General features: G+C 41.4%; 1 protein-coding gene across 11 annotated transcripts in view; it reads right to left on the minus strand.

Moving 5' to 3' along the window:
- AMBRA1 (autophagy and beclin 1 regulator 1) overlaps positions 1 to 24,734 on the minus strand; it is a 174,105-nt gene that overhangs the window by 28,031 nt on the left and 121,340 nt on the right. For 9 of the 11 annotated variants that reach the window (XR_004381139.1, XM_032844600.1, XM_032844605.1 and 6 more), the window contains 3 exons: positions 13,043 to 13,153; positions 1,436 to 1,624; positions 426 to 580 (listed from right to left, as the gene is read on the minus strand). Coding sequence is in view for 8 of the 11 variants with exons in the window: in XM_032844600.1 (XP_032700491.1) it covers positions 426 to 580; positions 1,436 to 1,624; positions 13,043 to 13,153 (455 nt within the window). In the remaining 3 variants the exon portion in view is untranslated. The remainder of the gene's footprint in view (positions 1 to 425; positions 581 to 1,435; positions 1,625 to 13,042; positions 13,154 to 24,734) is intronic. The other 2 variants (XR_004381138.1, XR_004381140.1) reach the window with 1 other exon arrangement.

The raw sequence follows: 24,734 nt of genomic DNA on the forward strand, positions 1-24,734 counted from the left end.
CACGATTATAACTCACAGAAAAGAACATTTCATGGTATACCATATATCACTTTTTACAGCTTGCTTCCTGAAAAAAATTTTTTTTTAATAAGCGTAAGTATTTCTTTGGGTCCTTCATGTGTCTCCAGACTAAAGGTCTCACACTGCGGTAAGAAGGTATTCAATTTGGGCTTCATCCAGAGATACTCTCAGGCCTCTGGGGACCTCAGCTCAGATCTAGGGTGTGAGGAAGCTCCTGCCTTCTAACTGTCCAAAGCTTCTAAAAGTGAAGCCTGCTGGTCACAGATGGGCTGGACTGCACTCTTTCGTACTCCTTACAAACATGCTACCTCTAGCCCGGACTGGAAAGTCACACCACTGTCCTTTACTACCCTGCCGAGTCTGGAGAGCTGCCCTACAGTGGAGGCCTGAGCCACGGCACTCACCCTCATGGAGGTCTCACCGCCATGGGCTTGTTGCAGCCTGAAGACCTGGGCCACCATGTGCTCTGTGGAGGGATGCAGCAAGATCCTCCTCGAGGCCAAGCCCACCATTACGTATCGGCCCATTGGGGACAGGCTCACCGAAATGGCATTGGGACCTGAGAGCCAACAGAACAGAGAGACATTTTCCAGAGTTCTTGCCATCACAAGGAAATAATGTTCCTCTCAGTTTTGTTTTTTTTTTCTTTACTTCCAATTTGTATCTTTGGTTACCCAGGGGCTCTCTCACAGGAGTGCAGAAGACAATGCCAAGGCATGTCAATTACTGAGTATAATGTATGACAGAAGATACTTGACAAATGCTAACCATTGCCATCATAGCACCATATCTTAAGAAATTGGCACCATACTATAAATACCACTTTGAAATCTACTATTTCCACTTCATACACAATGACCATTTTTCCACCATTAAATATTCTTCTATAAAAGCATTTTAAAGGCCAAACGGTATCCTGCCCTGTCAGTGCACCACCATTTATTTAGGCCATTCTTGGCTCTTTGACATTTTTCTCTGTGATATGTAACACTGCTGTGAACATCCCTGTATATAAATCTTGCTATCGTTTTCTGATTATTTCCTTCGAAGTGGGATTGCTGGATCAAAGAGAACATAAATTTTAGGGACTTTTAATACACAATACCAAACTGCCTCGCAGTGTATGAGTGTGCCCGCTTCCCCAAGCCGTGACCAAGGCTCCTCCTTTATCCGTGGCCGGCCCAACAGGAGCACGTTGGTGACACTATCACGGCAGGAAGGACTCTTACTTTGAGAGTCGTCTGTAATACTACCAGCCAGGACTCCTGCAAAGCAATCTTCCTCTGGCCTGTGCCCCAGGAAAGCAGGGGTCGGATAGGACCATCACTCCTACCTAAGCTGTGCCTCACCTAGGAATGCCCATGCCAAGGCACCAGCGTCCCTCTGTCACTAGGTTAGGCTTCCTATCCCTTACCAAATCGCTTAGTGTAGAGCATTTCACCCAGGTTATGGGGGGCCAAGGAGTACACTGCCAGGATGCCTTCATCAGGAAAGCCCCTCTGGCTGCTAGGGATGAAAGCCGCCAGGAGCTGGCCGTCTGCAGAAATGTCACAGCTCGCATCATTGTAGATCTTGCAGCTCTGCACCAGCACATTCACGGAAGCTGCGTCAGACAAAGAAAGAAAAGAGGGTAAGAAAGTTTGGAGTTGATGGTGTGAAAAATTCTGGGCCAAGAGATCCTGGGGCTTCTCTAAGGGCCTGAACCCTCTCTAAAAATGCTAAAGGCCGCCTTGTCAATCCAACTAAAACGTCATAGAACAAGGAACACAAGAGACAGGAAAGAGACACGTCTTTTACCACCTTAAGAGGAAACAACAGACATTCAACACAATCACAACGACTTGCTGAGTCTTAGCTCACACTCAGGAAACTTCATGTGAGAGAGATTAGATAAGGAAAAAGTTATTAAAAATTGTTCCTGGAGAGCCACTCAACAGCTGCTATTGTCCAAAAGATCAAAACTTAAGATGATTGAAAACGCAAAACCACTGTTTCCAAGAGAAACGTGATTCAGGTAAAGCTTCCTTGGAGTGAGAGTCCTGCCACACAGCTGCTGTGCAACCTTGGAGAAGGAAGTCATTTCATGAGTTTGTGTCTGATTTTCTCATTTCAGAGAAATGGAACAGTTAGAGACTTCAGTCTTCTGGACAGCTCCTTGCTAATACGAATCCCTAATGCCACAAGAGAGGCCAGAGAGAAACACAGCTCAGCAGCGGCTGGATGGCTGGAACTCTTCATTTCTCACTATGCTCTCCAGGCCTTACCCGTACGATATGCAAGCATCCAGGGGCAGCCCCAGTCTGTACTTGGCGGCTACCAAGAATTAAGCCCAGGATCCTGGGGCGCCTGGGTGGCTCAGTTGTTAAGGGTCTGCCTTTGGCTCAGGTCATGACCCCAGGGTCCTGGGATTGAGCCCCGCATTGGGCTCCCTGCTAGGCGGGAAGCCTGCTTCTGCCTCTCCCCCTCTCCCTGCTTGTGTTCCCTCTCTCACTGTCAAATAAATTAAAATCTTAAAAAAAAGAAAAAAAAAAAAAAAAGAACTAAGCCCAGGATCCGCCAGGCAGCAGGCTCTTGGCTCAACGGAGCAGGACTGGGGTGGGGGAAGAATGTGTTGGTGGGGATGGGGAGATCCTGTTCCACAGGACAGAACTAATGAGATGCTGGCCAGCACTGGTTCTGTGCCTGCATGCTTTGTTTTGGTTTTCATTCGAATCTCCGAAGCCCACTGTGTAATTCTCTGCCAGGAGGACGTGGCTTACCCTTGATATGAGCCCGGGAACAGAGAGCCCAAACCACTGGCACAAGCAGAACAGCATAACACATCCAAAGGGACCAAGCTCCTCTGGGCTTTGTCTCACTTAGATCTACTTCAAATGCACATGCAAACTTTTTGGTCCTTCTCTTATTTGGAGATTATTACCTGGATGTCCACTGTCAAACACATTATGGCTAAAAAAAAAAAAAAGGAGCGAGGAGGGAGGGGGAGGGAGGGAGGGAGGAAGGAAGGAAAGAAAAGAAAAGAAAAGAAAGGAAAGGAAAGGAAAGGAAAGGAAAGGAAAAGAAAAGAAAAGAAAAGAAAAGAAAAGAAAAGAAAAGAAAAGAAAAGAAAAGAAAAGAGAAAAGAAAAGAAAAGAAGAAGCCAAGCTCAGCTGCTCTTACCAGATTCCAGGTGATCTATTCCAGGAAGCCCAAAGGCTTGCCCTGGAAGATCAAGGGCAAGTTTCCCCAGGAAATTACTTGAAGGACAACAAAACAAAGAATTGCTTTTCAGAGGCCCTGAGGCTTAGGCGTTCAGGGACTCAAGAGAGATTTCTAATGCTCTATATTCATCCTCCTTTCCCTGTGTTGCTAATGAAGCCACAGAGATGACAAAATAGATCAAAAAAGACATCAGAACACATTGATTAGGCTATTGTGCCAACTCTTGGGGGCTGACACCTACAGCACCATTACACACAAAACCCGAGAAGGGACCACAAGGATGTCTCTGTTTGCTAACTAATAAAATAATGACATCCAAATATTCACTGCTATCACCATTAGGGCTCTGTACTGCTCAACTTCCAACCCACCATCTGCTCTACCCTGTGTGGCTAGATTTATCTAGTTAGCACTGAGACCGTCTGCTCCTTACTCAGGGTCCCAAGCCTGTGCCAAAAAGATGACAGTCTCTTCCTCCTTCCCTGGATTGACACATGATTCCAGTTGGGGATATATAAAAAAAGATGTGGGGGAAGGAACGGGGAAGCATCAGGAATGAGTCCATCTTGACTTTCTAACCTTGAGGCTGGCACAACCTTCAGAAAGATAAAAAGAAACTGACAATTGAGACTATAACCACCAAACTTTAAGACAGTTTTGCACAATTACCATTTATTCCACATTTAATGTCTCAGAAAATGCATGGTGGGTATTTTATGAAAGTATGCTTTTCTCTCTCACTGTTCTATAGTTCTCACTCACGTGTGTTAACATGCAACTCTGTCAAACGTACAGAAGCCTATGGTAACCCTCAAAACTCACCACCAATATAAAAAAGGCATTTAACTGCTTACTGTCAGATTAATTCCTAAGTGGGGCCGGGGTGGGAAGGAGAGTACAAGTAAGGTTTTCCTTTTTCTGGAACGCTTGGCTCTAAGCCCCTGAAAAACTGGGCATATAGACAAAAAAGCATTTTGTCAGCCTCTAATCCAAGCCACTGTGTTTGTGTTTACTACATTATGATGATTCCAAATCAGTGGTCACCTCCCAAATTTCATCCCCTTCCCACCAACCCCATCCAGTTTCAAAAGCGCTCCTGGTCACTGCAGTGAGCAGACAGACAGACATGCAGATGACAAATGCAGAGAGAATGCTGAAAATTCAAGCAGAGCTTCTCCAGCAGCAGGCTTAATTGCAGAAACCGTGAAGCTAGTGATCTAGGGTTTCACTCCTGCCCTAATGAAGGGGATGTGGCAGGCACATAGTGATCTGGTAGCTTCCTTTCTGGAGCACTGGGTGGTGTGTTTACAATTTCATTTTTACGTCAAAGTTCCAATTAGCAGCTTACATTTGCCGCTCATTGTCTATTAATTTCCCACGTGGAAATGGAAATGTTCAGTAACAATGGTGAGTGGTCACTGCTCCAATCCACTGTGCTACTTCTCCTCATAAGGCTGAATTTTGATGAGTTAATTTACACAGGACGAGATTTCTTAGACCTGTTACCTGTTACTAGGAAAGTAATGCACTGATGACAAGGACAACTCACTCTTTTTGGACTCAACAACTGAGTCTTTTGGACTCAACGTTAAGCGGGTAGAGAAAAAGGTGAAGTGAAATATAGCCCAAGACACTGGCAGCCCACACACAACCAGAAATCTGCCTGGCCTTATAACACTGGTTCTCAAGTGTTAGCGTGCACCAGAATCACCTGAAGGGCTTACTAAAACACAAAATGTTGGGTGGGAGGTTGGGTGAGCCTGGTGGTGGGTATTGTGGAGGGCACCAATTGCATGGAGCACTGGGTGTGGTGCATAAACAATGAATTCTGGAACAATGAAATTTAAAAAAGAAAAATTAAAAAACAAACCAGAATGTTGGGGTGAGGCCTGAGAACTTCCATTTCTAACGAGTTCCCAGGTGTCTCCCGTGCTGCTGGTCTGGGACCACCACACTTGACAAGTGCTGCCTTATCAAACAGTCCTTGATCCCTGAGCTGCAGTTGTAGCAACCTGCCCTGCACTTAAAGGCAAAAACACATGTGGGGAAGGGTGATGGGGCAGCTCAGAATGGAAAAAAAGGTTAGGAAAGAAAGGATTTTTCAAATCAAAGCTGCTTAAGAGCTTCAGGGGGCAGCTCCAGGGGGAGAAAAAGTGATGTGGAAGACAGCAGGAAGCCATGTTCCAGACTCTGCAATGTAATCTCCTCCTAATTATAAATGATTTCCAAGTGAAAAATGCCCTAGCAGGGAATGGGAGGGGTCAGAAATAGTGATGCCTGGAGGAGCAGATGGCTCTGCCTTCCTATCAGCTCCATGAATTATAAACAAACACCTTGCAGGAAGACTGATCTGTAGCCTGTTGCCGGCCGGCCAGATGAGGCCGAGCAAGCGATCAGCAGCTACAGCACTTTTGCAAATGCATTAGATACTGATTTGGAAAACATGAAGGGATTTGAATCAGCAGGAAAACTTCCTTTCGACTACCTCTGAGGCCCTCAAGGTGCAGAATAAGACCTCCTACACAGTACTCCAGATGACAGAAGCAGCCCTTCCCAAAGGACGGATGACTGCATCTGTGGTATGTTATCTGTCTTCCACCACTCAGCTGCCGGATATCTGAAGGCTGGAGCTGGCAGGGCACCCAATTGACCAAAGCTCTTTACCAATAAGAGTTCACTCTTAAAAACCAGAGTGAACCCAATGAACTACTTTTTCGTGAAGTGGTCTTGAGATTATCTACTCTATGAGGTCTTTTCATAAACTTCTAAACTTTACAGAGAGTAATTCATTAATGCTGCATCCCAACTAAGAGAAACATGTGGCAAAAATCTTTAACCTAACTCCAGAGAAAAGTTAAATACCATTCAGGTAAGTCAGATGACCAGCAACATAACGGCTGTTGAACACATGAGTAAAACTCAAGACCAGTGGCTCTCAGGCACGAGCTGTGCCAAAGCCTAAGGCTACCCTTCACTGAGAGATGCGTGGTGTTCAGAAACGAATCCTACAGCAGAGGAGATCCCCTACTTACTCTCCTCCCAGCTGCATCTGTCAAGAATGATGCTGCCAACTGTAACTAGACTTTATTCAGACCAACCAGCAAACAAGTTAAGAGCTAATGACAGGAAACTCAGATAAAATGACTGGCATTCTAGAGGGTAATACCACTGAAAGGAACATTGGCTATCATTGGACATATATGCCCTAAACTGGGCATATATGGAATATGAACCATGCATGATCCAAACTAGTCCATCTGGTTGCACATGACGCTCTCTGATCAACCCCGGTTTTACAAGAGTCAGGATCAAAAGATGTAAGAAGGAACACAGAAGGAGGATTATAGGAAGCTGTAGCTGGAACAAGTTAAGGCCTATACAAAACATGTTAAGGACAACCAGAAAGACCATCAAAGCTATGCTAGCAGCATATTCAATGCTTGTATTCTGAATATTTTGCTTTTCTATCAAGGCAAATGATCTGTGACTGGGTAGAAATGACATTCTTGAGAAGGATGGGAAGCCATCCTTGCCAATCACGAATAAGGCAACAGGGTGAGAACAACACCTCGTTCACATGAACATCACTCTCCAGAGAGGAAGACTACATACCCCAGAGTAGTAAAGACAGGGGCTGGGGGGAATTTATAGTGCTATGGCCAACTCTCAAAGGATCATGCCATTTTCTAGAAAGAGACATGATGAAAATAGCTAGCACTCACCGACCATTTACTTTATGTCAGACCCTGTTCAGAATGCCTACTATTATTTACTAACTTAATTCTCATAACAATCCTCTGAGGTTTGCACTATTACAATTCTCATTTTATAGAAAGGGAAAACAAAGTGGAAAAAGAGATTAAGTAACTAACCAAGGTCATACTGCTAGAAGGCGGTTGACCAGGGATGTGAACCCAGATAGTGTAAGCTTAAGAGCTCATATGTTGGGGCACCTGGGTGGCTCAGTGGGTTAAAGCCTCTGCCTTCGGCTCAGGTCCTGATCCCAGGGTCCTGGGATCAAGCCCCACATTGTGCTCTCTGCTCAGAGGGGAGCCTGCTTCCTCCTCTCGCTCTCTGCCTGCCTCTCCGCCTACTTGTGATCTCTGTCTGTCAAATAAATAAAATCTGAAAAAAAAAAAAAATTATGTGTTTAACCATCATAGGACAGTTGACAGAGAGAGTTATCAAAGAAGTACTTCCCCCTACGCATGTAAAAGTAAGCATGCATGCATCAGGCCCAGACCTTTAAAGTATAAAAAGTATAAGTAATTCCAATTCTATTTAAACTGTTCCAAAGAAAAAAAGAAAACCTTCCAAATTATATTTATAACATAAGCATAGTAACATTGATACCCAAATCCATAGATTTCATAAAAAAGAAAAGTCTGGATAGAGCCACCTCACTGACAAGTATCAGTGAAAAAAGTCTATTTACGAAGCTACAGGGAAGGCAATTTACATTAAAGACTACTCCATGAACCAGGTGGGGGTTATTCAAGAAATATAAGGATGGGTTCAATATTACAGCATCTATTAACATAATGATTATACTATTAGGTCAAAAGAGAAGGGGAAAAAATATGATTGTCTTCATAAATACTGAAGTCATGACTAAATTCAATATCCATTCTTGATAAAAACTCTTAATAAAATAGGAAGAGATGACTTCCTTAAAAGGATAAACTAGTTCTAGTTCAACCTAAAAGCCGGCAATATGCTTCCTGGGGAAAAGCTAGGGGGATCTGGCTAGCTTAGTCAGAGAAGCATGTGACTCCTGATCTCAGGGTTATCAGTTCAAGCTCCACATTGGGTATAGAGATTACTTAAATAAATAAAACTTAAAAAAAAAAAAAGTACTGGGAAAAAGAAGTTTCCTACTAAAATCCAGAGCAATATGAGGATGTCTGCTATTATTTAACATTTTTTTGATGGTAGCCAAAGCAAACACACAAGAGAAACAAATACACAAATGTAAAACTTTGAATGGAGAAGGTAAAATTACCATTACTTATGGATAACAAACCTAGAACATGCAGGAGATTTACCTGAGTAACAACTACAATTAGTGAACAATTCAGTAAGATAGCAGTAGGATTTTAAAAACAAGCTTGTAACAGTAAACTTAAGAACTGTATAGGATTGAGGGGCACCTGGGTGGCTCAGTAAGTTAAGCATCCACATCTTGATTTCAGTTCAGGTCATGATCTCGGGGTGGTGGAATCAAGCAACAAGTCAGGCTCCACGTTCAGCCGGGAATCTGCTTGGGATTCTCTCCCTCTCCTTCTGCCCTTCCTCTTGCTTGCATGCATGCATACTCTCTCTCTCAAATAAATAAATAAATCTTTGAAAAAAAGAACTATAAAGGATCTATATGAAGAAAACTTTTTAGTTCAAGATTTTATTTATTTAGTTGAAAGACAGAGATCACAAGTAGGCAGAGAGGCAGGCAGACAGAGAGAGGGGTAAGCAGGCTCCCCACTGAGCAGAGAGCCTGATACAGGGCTCAATCCCAGGACCCTGGGATCATGACCTTAGCTAAAAGCAGAGGCCTTAACCCACTGAGCCACCCAGGCGCCCCCCCACCCTTTAAAAAATATTTTATTTATTTATTTATCAGAGAGGTGAGTGAGAGCTCAAGCAGGGGGAGTGGCAGGCAGAGGGAGAAGCCGGCTCCCTGCTGAGCAAGAAGCCCCTTGTGGGATTGGATCCCAGGACCCAGAGATCATGACCTAAGCCACAGGCAGACACTTAACTAACTAAATGAGCCACCCAGGCGTCCCTTAAGAAAACTTTAAAACATTCCTAAGAACACAAGAGAAACTTGTGGAAATGGAAAACCATACCATGTTCTTAAATCTAACCATAAAGACATTGAATCTCCTTAAGTTAACTTATAAATTTAATGTGACTACAATAATTATATTAAAGGGAATTTTTTAGTGGGGGGTGAAGGGAAGAAGTAAAGTAGTTTTAAAGTCCATACAGGAAAACAAAACTGCTTGAGCAAACAGGAAAATCTGGATTAAAAAAATAATAAGAAGAGATAGTTTCCTACCAGATTCTAAAACACAATATCTGAAAACTTAAACCCCTGTGGTACTCTCACATGAATAATTAAACAGATCACTAGGACAGAATGGATAATCTAGAAATACATCTAAATATACAAAGGAAAGTAAAAATAGGATCAAAGGGACATCCCACGGGGCACCTGGGTGGCTCAGTGGGTTGAGGCCTCTGCCTTCGGCTCAGATCGTGGTCCCGGGGTCCTGGGATCAAGCCCCGTGTTGGGCTCTCTGCTTGGCGGGGAGCCTGCTTCCCCCCGCTCTCTGCCTGCCTCTCTCCACCTCCTTGTGATCTCTGTGTGTCAAATAAATAAATTAATTTTTAAAAAAGGGGGGACATCCTAAATCACTGGGAACAAGTGAATTACTCTGTAAACTGGCTGGGACAAATGAGTAGCCATATGGGATAAAGGCTGGATCATACTCTGCTTGTTTGGGACAAGGTTAAACTTCTAGTGAACTGCAGACTTAAGGGCAAGAAAAAAACTAAAATATAAAAGTACTAACTGATCTTCCTAATGATGACACAAAATCTGGGAACCATAAATGGGAAGCTGGATAATTCTGACTACTTAAAATAAGTTCTATGACAAAAATAACCTTCAGTAAAGTCAAAAGATAAATGACAACCAGGAAACTCCCAGTGTAAGTTGATTTTCTGATTTAGAAGGAGTTCCTGTTGAACTGATAAGGAAAAGATCAGCAACACAATACAAAATAGGTAAAGCACATGGACAGGTCAAGAAAGGGCAACATAATACACGAGCTAAGTGTGTGAAGAGGCACATGATCTGCTTTGCAATATGAGAAATACAAATTTTAAATACCTGCATACTATTTTTCAATCTATCAGATTTGCAAATATCCAAAACATATGGTAACACATTCTGCAAGCCAGAGTTTAGGGGGAACAGGCATCCTCATAAACTGCAGGCAAGAGTATAAATTGGCATAACCCCTACCGAGGGTGACTTAGCAGCATCTACCCAAATCACAGACGTATGTGCTCTTCGTAATCACAATTCCATTTCTAGGGCTTTCTCCTATAGGGATTTATCCTGTAGATAATCTGGCCCAGGTGTGAAATGACAAACTGCAACATGTTTTATATAGGAAAGACTGAAAACTATTTTAAAAGTTCCTCAGAGGAAGAATGGTTGAAAAATGACTGAGTAAAAAATGGAACCCAGAGATTCTACTTGGACAACGGAATACTAAGCAGTCATTAAAAAAGAAAGAGTAGGGGTGCCTGGGTAGCTCAGTGGGTTAAGCCTCTGCCTTCGGCTCAGGTCATGATCTCAGGGTCCTGGGATCAAGCCCCTCATCGGGCTCTCTGCTTGGCAGGGAGCCTGCTTCCTCCTCTCTCTCTCTGTGACCGCCTCTCTGCCTACTTGTGATCTCTGTCTGTCAAATAAATAAATAAAATCTTAAAAAAAAAAAAAAAGAGTAAACTCTATATACTGGTATGTAAAGTTCACCAAGATATATTATAAAGTATAGAAAGCAAAGTGCAGAAAGAGTATATAACATTGAAAATGAAAAAAAAAAAAAAGACATTTGCATTGCCTATATATGCACACATACAATATCCTTGAAAAGATACACAAGAAACTGCTAATTGTAGTTGCCTCTGGGGAGAAATGGGCTGTAGCTGGGAGAAGAGCTGGGAAACTTTTCACTGTCTATTACTTTACAGTCTAACTTTTTTGAATAGTGAATATATTTCAGATTATAATTTTAAAAAGGTAAACAATACAAACAAAATAACTAGAAATAAATTGTGGCAAAGAAGATCTGGGCCAGAAATCTGGAGATGAACAAGCAAACTTGGTATTCAATAAAGGAAAAAGTAGACTGCAGTTGATTTCCAGCAGAGTTAAAAGATATTGAACATGTGGCTTATAAGCACTTAGAAAGAAAGAAATGATTGCTACTGTGGTTTTACTAAGATCAGGACATGAAAAATTAACCTCATTTTCATGGTCTGATAAGGATACCAAGACAGGCATATCAGGAAATGCCACAGACAGAGACTATCTGGATTAATTTAAGGCATCTGACAAATTCTTACAGTACCTTGCAGACAAGATTAAAAAAAAAATGTGGGCTACAGTTCTGAACACCATGCCCAGGGTACTAATTCAGGGACCAAAGTCAACAAAGAGGAAGTCCACAGCAGTATCACACAAGGCCCAGTACAATGTCCTCGCTGACCGACCATTTTTGCTAGTAATCCAAAGGAAGACAGAGAAAGTGTATCTGTCAAATTAGTAGGTGATGTAAAGACTAAGAGAAAAGGATTGAATCCAAAGTTCAAAAAAACATTGAGAGGGAGGAGCTAGGAAATGCAACTGATACTATGAAGATAAAATTTAATAGAAGCAAATATAAACCCGTTTTGGTTTCTTAAAGGATTGAAACTGCATAAACAGAATGGTAGAGCCTCAATTTCTTAGTAATTATCCAAGAATTTGAAGTGACTGCATACTGAAAAGTGGCTTCAGGAAAAGCTGCTGAAATCTCAGGCTGAATTAACACTGTCCAAACCGCTATTATGCTATGTATGCACTGGACAGCTCCCAGCTGGAGTTTTCTACTCTGTTCTGGCCCCCCAAAGTCAAAAGGGAAAGTGAACAGAACCATCAAGGACTTGGAAACCAGTCCAAGGTTTCTTGTATTTAGTAAAAGGAATCTCAGGAAAGAAGTCTGGCCTGAGAGGAAAGATTCAAAGAGACATGGCAATTTATCTTCGAACAGCGGGAGGACCACCAGAAGAGGTGTCATTAGATATATTCCGTCGAGATTTAGAGGTAAAACCAGGACCACCGGGAAGAAATAACAGCCTGGGAACAAGAACAGGAGCTTATCAGTGATGGATCACGCCATCTTATCAGATAGTGTGACCTATCATTTCATTCAAGCAGAGGCTGAGCTGCCACTTCTTAGGAATGTGCGAGTCCTTCAGTAGATAGAAAGTGAAATAAGTTGTCTAAAATGCTGTGATGGGTGGCACCTGAGTGGCAGAAGTGGTTAAGTGTCCAACTCTTGGTTTCAGTTCAGGTCGTGATCTCAGGGTCCTGGGATTGAGCCCTGCATCAGGCCCCATGCTTAGCGAGGAGTCTGTTTGAGAATCTCTCTCCCTCTGCCCCTCTTGCTCGTGCTGTCTCTCTCTCTTTCTCTAAGATAAATAAACAAAATCTTTAAAACCTAAAACAAAACAAAATGAAATGAAATGCTGTAATGAGCAAAACTGGGATATGGGATTGCAGACGTCCTTGGAAGCTGGGAAATGGACGATCAGACACATTTGTAAATCACATACCAACCATGTCATTCACTTTGTTCCATTCAGCTCTGGATTAATAAATGAGTTTACATCACCACAGTCTTTCCTCAAGGGACACAAGGGCTTGCTCTCAGTTCCTATACTCTTCTCTTTCTCTGCTTCTCAGTTCCACTTAAACACTGAGGCTTAGGATGATGAGCTACTGTTGGTGAACTCCCCAGAAAAGAGACACCTTCGTCTTTGTGTCCATCTTGGCATTGCTCCTAGCACCAAAGCTAACATGGGTCGCTGCTCAGGGTGGGTGCTCAAAACATGTCTGCTGAATTACTGATGGAGAGCTGCAGGAATGGAACTGGGGAATCAGCTGCCCAGCAAGATGACAGAAACTCCAGCGCTCCATGGGTTTCTGAGTTTGGGCTCACCAGTAAGAAATACCCCTTCCCCCAGTACCAGCTCTGCCTTGGCTTACCATTACTGATTTCAGGAAGGTCGAACTTAGTGAAGTCCCACCACTGGAGCCGGTAGGTAGTATTGGCAATGTTACTGGCCACAGCAGACTGTCCATCACCAATCACTGCCCCTGGTAGGGGAGAAGAAGAAGAGAGCACAGTATAGTCTTTATCCACGTTTCCCCTGCAAACATAAAACAGTATGTACTGGGATCAGCAGGAGAGGGGGAAGAGGAAGAACCATCTGCCAAGTCCCCATCCCAAAGGGAAACCAGACATATCTCAAGAACAATTCTACTGGAAACATAATTTCATTCATCAGCCCCTCCCATGATTATTTAACATTTCCTCAGTGCCAAAAATGTGGCAGGTACCGTATTATGTCCTGTCTGGTAGACTCTCAATCTAGAGACAGAGGAGTTTTCATAAAAATGCACGGTGTTGGGGGGTGGGTGAAAAATGGGAGCACAACATTAACACAGGAAAGCCACACAGAGAAGGATTTCATTCCCGGATGTCTTTGTGATAGGCAGTGGTCTTTGGGAGAAAGCATCTCCTCCTTTGTACATGACCTTCTTCCTAATAAAACATCTCAAAAGGAGGCTTCCTCCAGGGAAGAGGCAGCCAGTATAAGGCTGATTGGATCCTTAGAGATGGTGAAGAACAAACGAATTCATATTTGTTAATTTCTTCTGGACCCCTGGTATGTAACGCAGCAGAAATTTATGAGTCTGGCTTTTCAGTATCTGAATATTTTTATTAAGGCAGTACTTAACACCCCCCCTCCCCCGCCCCATGAGAACTTCCTTGAATCTGGATTCACTTGAAACATCTCACAGTTTAACTTTCCCTGAGATATACACTTCTGTATGACATTTTTTCCTTGGTAACCAATTAAATAAAAAATGGATTTTTTTTAACAGGGTGACACTTTAATTTGCAGTTGTATTTCATTTACATGAACATGTCATTTCCTCCTCCTCCTTCCGAGGTGCATTTCATACACAACCACCCTTTTGATCAGACAAAGCCAAACCCTCTTGGGAGAACAGAACACTGTTGCATGCTAGGCAACCTACATGGTATTCTCTGCTGCAAATCACCTCCTACTTTAAGAAACTGAACTTGTTAGAACTTAGTAGCCTTGGAACAATGGACAATTTTATACCTAGATTCTTCAGTATCACTACCTTCCTCCTTGGCATATCACTGCAAAAGGGTCCTGTCATCTGTCCCCCCATCCCCCTTTTGGTGAGCTGCCTTTATTGCTCTGCCATTCCAGATCTTTCCCTATTCTCTCCTCAAATGGTCAAGAGGTTGTTCAGGGAGAAAATGTTCTCCATATAAGCCAGAAAAGTACTCTTCTCTCTTTTCTCTAGTTGCAGCAAGCTACTACATGAGAAGACTCTCTTCACCATTGGTTTATTATTGTAGTGTCCTCGTCCCAGTTTCCGTTTGTAAAGAAACGTAAAAACAGTTTATTTCCAAGATGATAATAATACTGCTACATTATATATTCTCAATATGGGTAATATTGCCCCCATGGGGGCAAAAACTGTTCATGGGGAAATCTTAGTGCAATCACTAGCTCACCTCAAATATACTGTAGTACATGACAGATACACAGCCTATCTATAATATTAAAATTCCATGGGGGGGTGATTAGGTAAACACTGTCTATTAAATCTCCTTAGGAGGGTAATACTTAAGTGAAGATTGAGGAATACTGTTTTAGATAAACCAATACCCCGACCACAATTTATTCTTTAAAATCTTACAGATTCAAAGACATAGACCCAAATGGTCATGATCTCTCTGAAGGCCTGAGAATGACAGCATTTGGGAAGGCCTGAGAATGACAGCCCAGTGACCTCAAACTCCTACTGAGGACCTGTGCATATCACTCAAATGAGGTAAATAAATATATGTCCTTAATAAGTTTAATCTTTATAGAATATTCTATAATAATTACACCTGACTTGGGAACTTTGCTGAACTTCTTCTGGGTCATGAGGAGGGTAAGCTTCATTTAGGACTTTCTTAAAAGAGGACTTTTTGACTTTTTTGGTGGAGGTGGGCGGGGGGGACTTTTGATTTTTTAGGCCCCCTTAATAATGAAAATCATTTTTTAGTTCTAAGGTTGACCACTTCCCTGGAAAGAATTACTCAGTTTCACTCTGGTCCAGGCTCAATATCATTGAGCTTATGAACTGTCCCCCTGGCTTGTTTATCTAGAGAGTTGACATCTCCCTCTGACCACCAGTCCTTCTCGCACCACTATAGTTCCTTATCCCGTCCTCCAACTTTTAACAGAAAAGCATAAAACACAAAGTAATAGAAGATAAGTTGATTTCTCAGTAGATGATGAATGAAACGTTAGCTGCTAAAAGAGTAGGAAATAAACTGAAGAAACAAACTCCGTATTCTAGGATCTTAAAATCTGGAGGGGAGGGTGGGAGCTACCATCAGGAAAACAGTTAAGGAAAGTAACAGCTGCTTTAAGAATGCTGTGGATCTGCGACAGGGAACATGATTACGACTCCAAGCCCCACTCCAGAAGCTCCTGTACCAACCATGCCTCCAGAAATGTCTTCTGGAGAACAGCTGTGCAATGTCATAAACATGGATGGGTAGCACTGTGTGAAAGGGACTGGGGAGGTGTTCTCCGCCAACGGTGCCAGAGCGCTGAGGAGATATGGTGCCTGGCACCAGGGAGTCAATTTTCAGTGTCGTGTAAACACAGATTAGGAAGCAAAAAATGCCAGCAACAGATTAGCGTACTGTCACCAGGTTCTCTTCTGCAAGGGCTGCAAGCCAGGTGAGCCTGTCTCTCGGAAACATCAGGAAGAAAAAGTACCACCCTATTAAAAAGCCCTAACCGTTGAGTAGGCCTCTGGCCACTAAGCTGAAGGTATAGGAAATGTGCCAGAATGAGTTAATGGACTAAGCTACGAAGTATTTACATAGGAGGCACTTAGCCTCGAAGCCAAATCCTAAGGGACTGCTGAGAGATTTCTGAGACCTCAAGGTTTTCTCAGTAATAACGGGATGGAACAACCTAGACTCAGGGTTTTTCAACCTCCACTACTGATATTTGGGGCCAGATAATTCTTTTTTTAGAGTGTGGGGCTGGTCTTGGGCTTTTGGAGGACGTTTAGCAAAATTCCTGGCCTCTGGCCACTGGATGCCAACGGCACCCTACCCCCTCACCCAATTGTGACAACCAAAATTATCTCCAAACATTGCCAAATGTTCCCCGGGGACCAAAATCATCCCTAGTTAGAAAACTCCAAGCTAAATAAATATAGCCTACATTGTAACTCTAAGATAGGCGCTCTGAGGAAGTACCACTACTAGAATGCTAACAGCCACTGCTAACAGCATGCAAACTCTTAGTGATACTGATTTTGGAAAGAAACTAATCAAAGGCATACCATTATACAAATATTCCCTTAGCAAATTTAGTTTCCCATTTCTGTCATGGATTAGAGGCTAGTTTGAACTGGGGTATGGCTTATAGTTTGTTTTTGGTATGGTGTCTGAGAATACAGTCTTCAGGATCAGATGGACCTCATTTTGATACTTCCTCCTAGTACCTACTATAGTGTGACTGTGTTAATATCTCTGAACCTCAGTTTTCTCATCTGTAAAAAGGGTATAATAATAACAACTACAGGGGCATCTGGGTGGCTCAGACAGTTGAGCGTCCAACTCTTTATTTCAGATCAGGTCATGATCTCAGGGTGGTGAAACTGACCCAAATGTTGGGCTCTGTACTCAGTATGGAATCTGCTTGAGAGTCTCTCTCTCCCTCTGCTTGCTCTCTCTCTCTCTCAAATAAAACCTTTAAAAAAACAGTAATACCTACAATTTATAGGGTTATTGGGAGAACTTACCAAAACAGTAAACGTAAAGTGATGGCAAATCATAAGTGTCTAATAAATGACTACTGTTAAAATTAATCATTTATTTCAAAGATTTTTTTTTTTTAATTTAACAGAGAAAGAGATCACAAGTAGGCCGAGAGGCAGACAGAGAGGGGGAAGTAGGCTCCCTGCCGAGCAGAGAGCCCGATGCGGGGCTCAATCCCCAGGTCCCCAAGATCATGACCTGAGCCAAAGGCAGAGGCTCAACCCACTGAGCCACCCAGGTGCCCCTAATCATTTATTTCAATCTCTGTATGCTTTTCTTCTACAGGTATAGCTCTGTAATCAACAAGTCATAGAGAAAGTTCCTTTTATAAGAGACTGGTGCAAATTATGTGCCAGGGCCAAGAGACAGATGCATTTAATTTTAGAATTAAGGTCAAATGTCAAGGCCCTGGACTCTTTAGTAACTTTCTCCTTGAAAAACAGCCGAGGGCAAGACCCATCACATTCTGGGCCACAAAAACCACTATAACACATTTAAAAGAATAGAAATCATACAAAGTATGCTGTCAGACAACAGGGAATTAGCCTAGAAATTAGTAGCAAGAAAAAATAACTGGAAAATCCCCAAATACTTGGAGAACACACTTTAAGTAACACATGGCTCAAAGAAGACATTTCAAGAAAAAATTTAAAATATTTTGAACTAAATGAAGATGGAAAATACAACTTACTAAAATTTGTTGGATGCAATAAAAGCAGTGTTTAGAAGGAAATGTACTGCACTGAATGTATCTATTAGAAAAGAAGAAAGATCTAAAAATCAATAATTTAAGCTTCCACCTTAGGAAATAAGAGAAAGAAGAGCAAATCAAATTCAATGTAAGAAGTAAAAATAAAAAATTAGAGAAGAAATCAATGAAACTGAAAACAGGAAATCAATAGAAAAAATTTAATAAAACCAAAGCCAGTTCTTTAGAAGGATCAATATAATTGATAAACCTCTAGCCAAGCTAACTGAAGAAAAAAGAGAAAAGACACAAGTTATCAATATAAGAAACAAAAGAGGGGCCATCGCTACTGATGTGTGGACACTAAAAGGATAATAAAAGACTACTACGAACAATCTGATAACCTAGAAGAAATGGACCAATTCCTTGCAAGATATAGTCTCCCAAACTTACACAAGAAGTAACAGATAACCTGAATAAGCCTATATCTATTAAGTTGAATTAACCATTAACAACATCCCAGAACAGGGGGTGCCTAGGTGGCTCAGTTGGTGAAGCATCTGACTCTTTTTTTTTTTTTTTATAAAGATTTTTATTTATTCATGGACAGAGAGAGATCACAAGTAGGCAGAGAGGCAGGCAGAGAGAGAGGAGGAAGCAGGCTCCCCGCTGAGCAGAGGGCCCGATGCGGGGCTCGATCCCAGGACCCTGAGATCATGACCCGAGCCGAAGGCAGAGGCCCAACCCTCTGAGCCACCCAGGCGTCCCGCATCTGACTCTTGATTTCGGCCCACGTCATGATCTCAGGGTACTGAGATGGAGTCCTGCATCAGGCTCTGTACTCAGTAGGCAGTCTGCTTGAAATTCTCTTTTCCTCTCCCTCTCTCCCTCTGACTCCTCCCCCACAAAAATAAATAAATACTTAAAAAACAAAAACAAAAGCAAACTTCCCCAAATATAAAGCACCAGGCCCAAGTGGGTTTGCTAGTAAATTCTATCAAACATCTAAGGAAGAAATTACATCAAATGTCTACAATTTCTTACAGAAAACACAAGTGGGACTACTTTCTAACTTACTTTTTAAGGCCAGTATTGTCCCAATAGCAAGACCAAGACCAAGACAGTGAAGAAAGGAAAATTATAGACTAATTGTCTCAGAAGCAAAAATCCTCAACAAAATATTTCCAAGTCTAACCCAGTAATATCTTTTAAAAATTATATCCTATGACCAAGTGGGATTTAGCCTAGGTATGCAGGGCTGGTTCAACATTTGAAAATCAATAAATATAATCCAGTACCTCAGTGAGACAAGGAAGAAAAATCATGTAATCATACCAATAGATGCAAAAAAAGCCTGTGACAAAATCTAATATCTACTGATGATAAACACTATCAGGAAACTAGGAAGAGAAGAGAACTATCTCAACTGGACAGAAAATATCTACAAAAACCCTACAGTTAATGTCATACTTAATAATAAGAAACTATATGTTTTTCCCCTAAGACTGATAACAAGCAAGGATGTTTCCTCTCACTACTCCTTATTTACTGTAAATCCTACCTAATGCAATAAAAAAGAAAAGTAAGTAAGAGGAAGAAACATAACTTTGAGAGGAAGAAATAAAACCGTCTTTGTTCGCAGATGACATGATTATCTATGTAGAAAATCCCAAAGAACAGTAAAAGTTATTCCTGGAACTATTAAGCAATTATATCAAGACTGCAGGATACAAGAAGTTAATAGCTTTCTTATATACCAGCAATGAACAAATGAATAACCAGAACTGGAATTAAAAGTTAAAAATAAAATGCCATTTACATTAGACCAAAGAGAGAGAGAGAGAGAGAGAGAGAGAGAGAAAGAAAAATATTTAGGTATAAATCTAATAAAATACATATATGAGCTATACAATGAAAACTATAAAACTTCAATGAAAGCAATCACAAAAGATTTCCAATATTTACTGTTAAGATGTCAATTCTTCCCAACTGGATCTTTAGATTAAATGCAATCCCAATCAAAATCCCTCAACATTACTTTATGAATACTGACAAATTCTAAAATTTATCTAGAAACGGAAAAGATCCAGAACAGCCAACACAGTATGCAAGGAAAGAACAAAGTTGGAAGACTGACACTACCCGACTTCAAGACTTACTACAAAGCTACAGTAATGAAGATGGTGTGGCACTGGCAAAAGAACAGGCAAACAGATCAATGGAGTGAACAAAAAGCCCAGAAACAAACCCAAACAAACACAGTCAACTGATCTTTGACAAAGGCGCATCAGCAATTCAATAGAGGAAGACAGTCTTTTCAACAAATGGTGCTGAAACAACTGCATGTCCACATGCAAAAATATGAATCTAGATACAAATCTTGTACTTTTCACAACGAGCTCAAATTGGATCACAGACCTGGATGTAAAACACAGAACTGTAACATTCTTAGGAGATAATATAAGAGAAAATCTAGGTGATATTGGGTTTGGTAAAGACTTTTCTTGGGCACCTGGGTGGCTCAGTCGTTTTAAGCGGCTACCTTTGGCTCAAGTCATTGATCCCAGAGTTCTGGGATCAAGCCCCTTGTCGGGCTCCCTGCTCAGCGGACAGCCTGTTTCTCCCTCTATGTCTCTGTCAAATAAATCAATAAAATCTTAAAACAAAACAAAACAAAACAATGGGGCACCTGGGTGGCTCAGTGGGTTAAGCCTCTGCCTTCGGTTCGGGTCATGATCTCAGGGTCCTGGGATCGAGCCCCGCATCGGGTTCTCTGCTCGGCAGTGAGCCTGCTTTCCCCTCTCTCTGCCTGCCTCTCTGTCTACTTGTGCTCTCTCTCTCTCTCTCTCTGTCAAATAAATAAATAAATAAAATCTTTAAAAAAAAAAAAACAACAGAAAAAAAAAGACTTTTCTACCAAAAGCACAATCTATGAAAGAAAAAATGGACAAAGTTAACTTCATTAAAATTAAAAACTTCTGCTCGGTGAAAGACACTATGAAAAGAGGATGAAAAGCCGAGCCACAGACCGGTAGAAAAACCTTTACAAAACATTTATCTAGGGGCACCTGGGTGGCTCAGTCATTGAGCATCTGCTTTCAGCTCAGATCATGATCCCAGGGTTCTGGGATCAAGCCCCACATCCGGCTCCCTGCTCAGCGGGAAGCCTGCTTCTCCCTCTCCCATTCCTCCTGCTGTATTCCCTCTCTTGCTGTGTGTGTGTCTCTCTCTGTCAAATAAATAAATAAAATCTTTTTAAAAAATATCTAATAAAGGACTGGTTTCTAAAATATACAAAGAACACTTAAAACTCAACAATAACAAAATGTGACTTGAACACTGGCAAAAAATCAGAACCGACTCCTTACCAAAGAAGATACACAGATAGTAAAAAAGCATATGAAAAGATGTTCAACATCATTTCTCATTAGGGAACTGCAAAATAAAGTAACAATGAGAAACTACTACACACTTACTAGAACAGCTAAAATGCAAAATATTGATCACACTGAACGGTGAAGAGGACGCAGAACAACAGGAACGCTCACTTCTCGCTGGTGGGAACGCAAAGGTACAGGGACTTCGGAAGACAGTTTGGCAATTTCTTTGCAAAACTAAACATACTCTTAGCGGTATGACCCAGCAATCATGTTCTTGGTATTTACTCAAGTCAGATGAAAGCATATGTTACACGAAAAACCTACACACAGATGTTTATAGCAGCTTTATTCATAACTGCCAAAACTTAGAAGCCACCGAGATGTCCTTTGATAGGAGAATAGATAAATAAACTGTGGTACAACCATACAGTGGAGTATTATTCAGCTCTAAAAAGAAACAAGCTATCAAGCCACAAAAAGACATGGAGGAAATTTAAGTAAAAGAAGCAAAAATCTATATATGATGTGAATCTAACTATATCACTCTGGAAAGTCAAAAACTATGTACAAAGTAAAAAGATCAGGGGTTGACAGCGGTTTGGTGGGGAGAAAGGGAGGTACAGTTGTAGCACCAAAAGAGATGTTTGCAGATGGTGAAACTATTATTCTGTAGGATACTATGATGGTGGATACATGTCATCATACATTTGCCAAAACCCACAGAACTTAACAATATTAAGTGTGAAACTTAATGTTGGACTTGGAGTGATAACGGTGTGTCAGTGTTGGTTCGTGGACTGTACGTAACAATTGTACCACTTTAGGGGCATCTGGGTGGCTCAGTCATTAAGTGGCTGCCTTCGGCTCAGGTCATGATCCCAGGGTCCTGGGATCAAGCCCCCATTGGGTTCCTTGCCCAGCGGGAAGCCTGCTTCTCCCTTTCCCACTCCCCCTACTTGTGTTCCTTCTCTCGTTGTGTCTCTCTCTGTCAAATAAATAAATAAATAAAATCTTTAAAACAAAAACAAAAACAAATGTACCATTTTGGAGAAGGATGATGATGGGGGGGTGCTTACGGGTAGGGTATGTGTGTAGGAGATATACGGGAACTCCTGTACTTTCTGCTCAATTTTTTTGTAGACCTAAGACAGCTCTTTAAAAAAAAAAAAAAAAAGGCTATTAATTAAAAAACAAAAACAGAGAGAAAGACATAAAGAGCCCCTAGACTTTCACTCATGTTTTAGGAGACAGTGGAAAGAGCAGGGGTCTATGAGGATACTGGAAGTCACAGGAGTTCACTCTCTATCATATGACCACAGAGCTTTTCCCCTGGAGCCTCAGAGCAAAAGAAAAAATAAGGATGAGTCTCACAAGAGATAAAACATGGGGAAAAAGAAACTTCTATCCAGTGATCCTGGCCAACTATCAGAGAACAGCAAAACCAAGCTGCCAAGTCTCATTCTCTCAGTCAGGTCTTCAACTTGTAGGCTGGAGTCTGGAGAATGTGTCTAGGGATAAATCTTAATAATCATGACAGTCACGTGGTAGGTGAGCTCTGCCAAACCCGATAGCCTGCATGCCTCCCTCTGCCTCTGCTTCTCTGACTCCCCTGATCTGTTGCTTGGAAAGGAGAATTAGAAACCTTCTTTCAAAAACAGCTTTTAGCCTCTCTCCAAGATCTGTTCTAGGAGCAGGAAAGTGAAGTATGATTCAACAGTACAGTGAAAATATGGAACAATGGGAATCATTAGCAAATGTATCGGAGAAGCTAATTTGGGAGGGTAAAAAAGGGCAAGTTACGAAGAAAGAAACGATTAAATTATATTTCAGTCCTATAAAATTGTTCCATTTGAGGCTACCTAATTCCGAATGGCCATCGCTGACTGTGCTGCTACTGGGAAGACAGAGTGAGAATGGGGCTAGGGACCAAAGACTCACCAGCCTGGAAACACAATTACTATCCTTCTGCTTAGTTGTGATATGAAGTCAAGAACCAGCTTGCTAATTGGTCAACAGAACAACAACCACAAACTCCAGGGCAGGTCCAAGCGAACAATTTATCAACTTTTCAAAATTCTTTTTAGAAAGCCAGTCACAAAAGACCATATATTTTATGATTCCATTTACATGAAATGTCTAGAATAGGCAAAGCTATAGAGACAAAAGGTAGATTAGTGGTTGCCTAGGGCTGGAGGAGGCAGGGAAAGGGAAGGAGAAGGGAGAAGTGACTGCTAATGCGTATGGGAATGTGATAAAAATGTTCTGAAATCTACAGATAGTGGCAATGGTTGCAGAACTCCGTGAATATATTAAAAACCACTGAACTTTAAATAGGTGAACGAATGGTATGTAAGCTATATCTCAATAAGGCTTTTTTTTTTTTTAAGATTTTAAAAACTTTTTATTTGTCAGAGAGAAAGAAAGTGCAGCAGGCAGAGGGAAAAGCAGGCTCCCCACTGAGCAAGGAGCCCAATGTGGAACTAAATCCCAGGACCCCGGGATCAGGACCAGAGCTGCAGAAGCCTAACCGACTGAGCCACCCAGGTGTCCCCCTCAATAAGGCTATTATTAAAAAATACTATTCTGTAAAAGTTTTGGTGAATCTGAGAAGCGAAATATAGCAATCTATTTCCCTTTGCATTTCTTTAATAATTTCAAGTACTGGTGAATATCTTTTGTTTACCAGCTCCCTGTATTTTTTTAGTATGTACTACGCATACCCACATCTTACATGCATTTTTATGTTTGGTTAAGGTTTTTCTTGCAGACTGTCTAAGCTCTTTGTAAATTAATAAATTGTTTTTTGTCTATGAAAAATAATTCTTAGAGCAGGACAACATAGCACTATTTGGACATAAAAAGCACTCTTCCTCTCTAAATATATACTGAATGGCATCCTAGGAAGAACACTTTTTCTTCTTTCCAGAAAGCTTCATTCAAATGCAGTCTTTAAACCTGCTTTAAGAAGGAAATATAACTAAGCACTTTGTCATACTCACTTTGTCGCCTTATTCACCATTTAAAAAAAATTTCATCTAAGACCACAATTATTCTATAGCCTGGGGACTTGGAAAGAGGCCATGGCGGCAGATAACAAGACTTCCTTCAAGGGCAGAAGTTTCTTTTATTCCCATTTACAGTTTTGATACTAAAGAAAATGACCAAACTATATACAGTTTGTTTTAAGATAAAAGCTTTATGAGATGTAATCCAAAGACTGCACAATTTACCTACTTAAAGTATACCATGCAAGGGGTTTTAGTATATTCATGCCAATGCGCAACCATTATCAAAACCAATTTTTTACAATGACTATCACTATCACTACTATATGATTTCAGAACATTTTCATCCTCCTCCTTCTCCTCCCTCAGTACCTTACCCATTAGTGGTCACTCCCCTCCCCTCTGGCCCACTCTCTCCCTCTGAGGCCGAGGAAACCACTAATCTATTTTCTGTCCCTATAGTTTTGCCTTCCCTGGACATTTCACCTAAATAGAAACATACAACAAGTGACAGTGTCTGGCTTCTTTCATTTAGCACCCTGTTTACAAAGTTCATCCATGCCGTAGCATGTATCAGCACTTCATCCTTTTTTCTGGCCAAGGCATGTTCCACTGTGTAACAGTTTTTATTTATAGCAAACACACTGCATGGAATGTAGCAATTGTAAAACTGTCTGAGGTAAACAACTATTTCCTGTGGAAGGAAAAAGTACCTGTTTTTTTTTTT

Source organism: Lontra canadensis, unplaced genomic scaffold (genome assembly GCF_010015895.1).
Source record: "Lontra canadensis isolate GAN:19392208 unplaced genomic scaffold, GSC_riverotter_1.0 scaffold154, whole genome shotgun sequence".
NCBI classification, from domain to species: Eukaryota; Metazoa; Chordata; class Mammalia; order Carnivora; family Mustelidae; genus Lontra; species Lontra canadensis.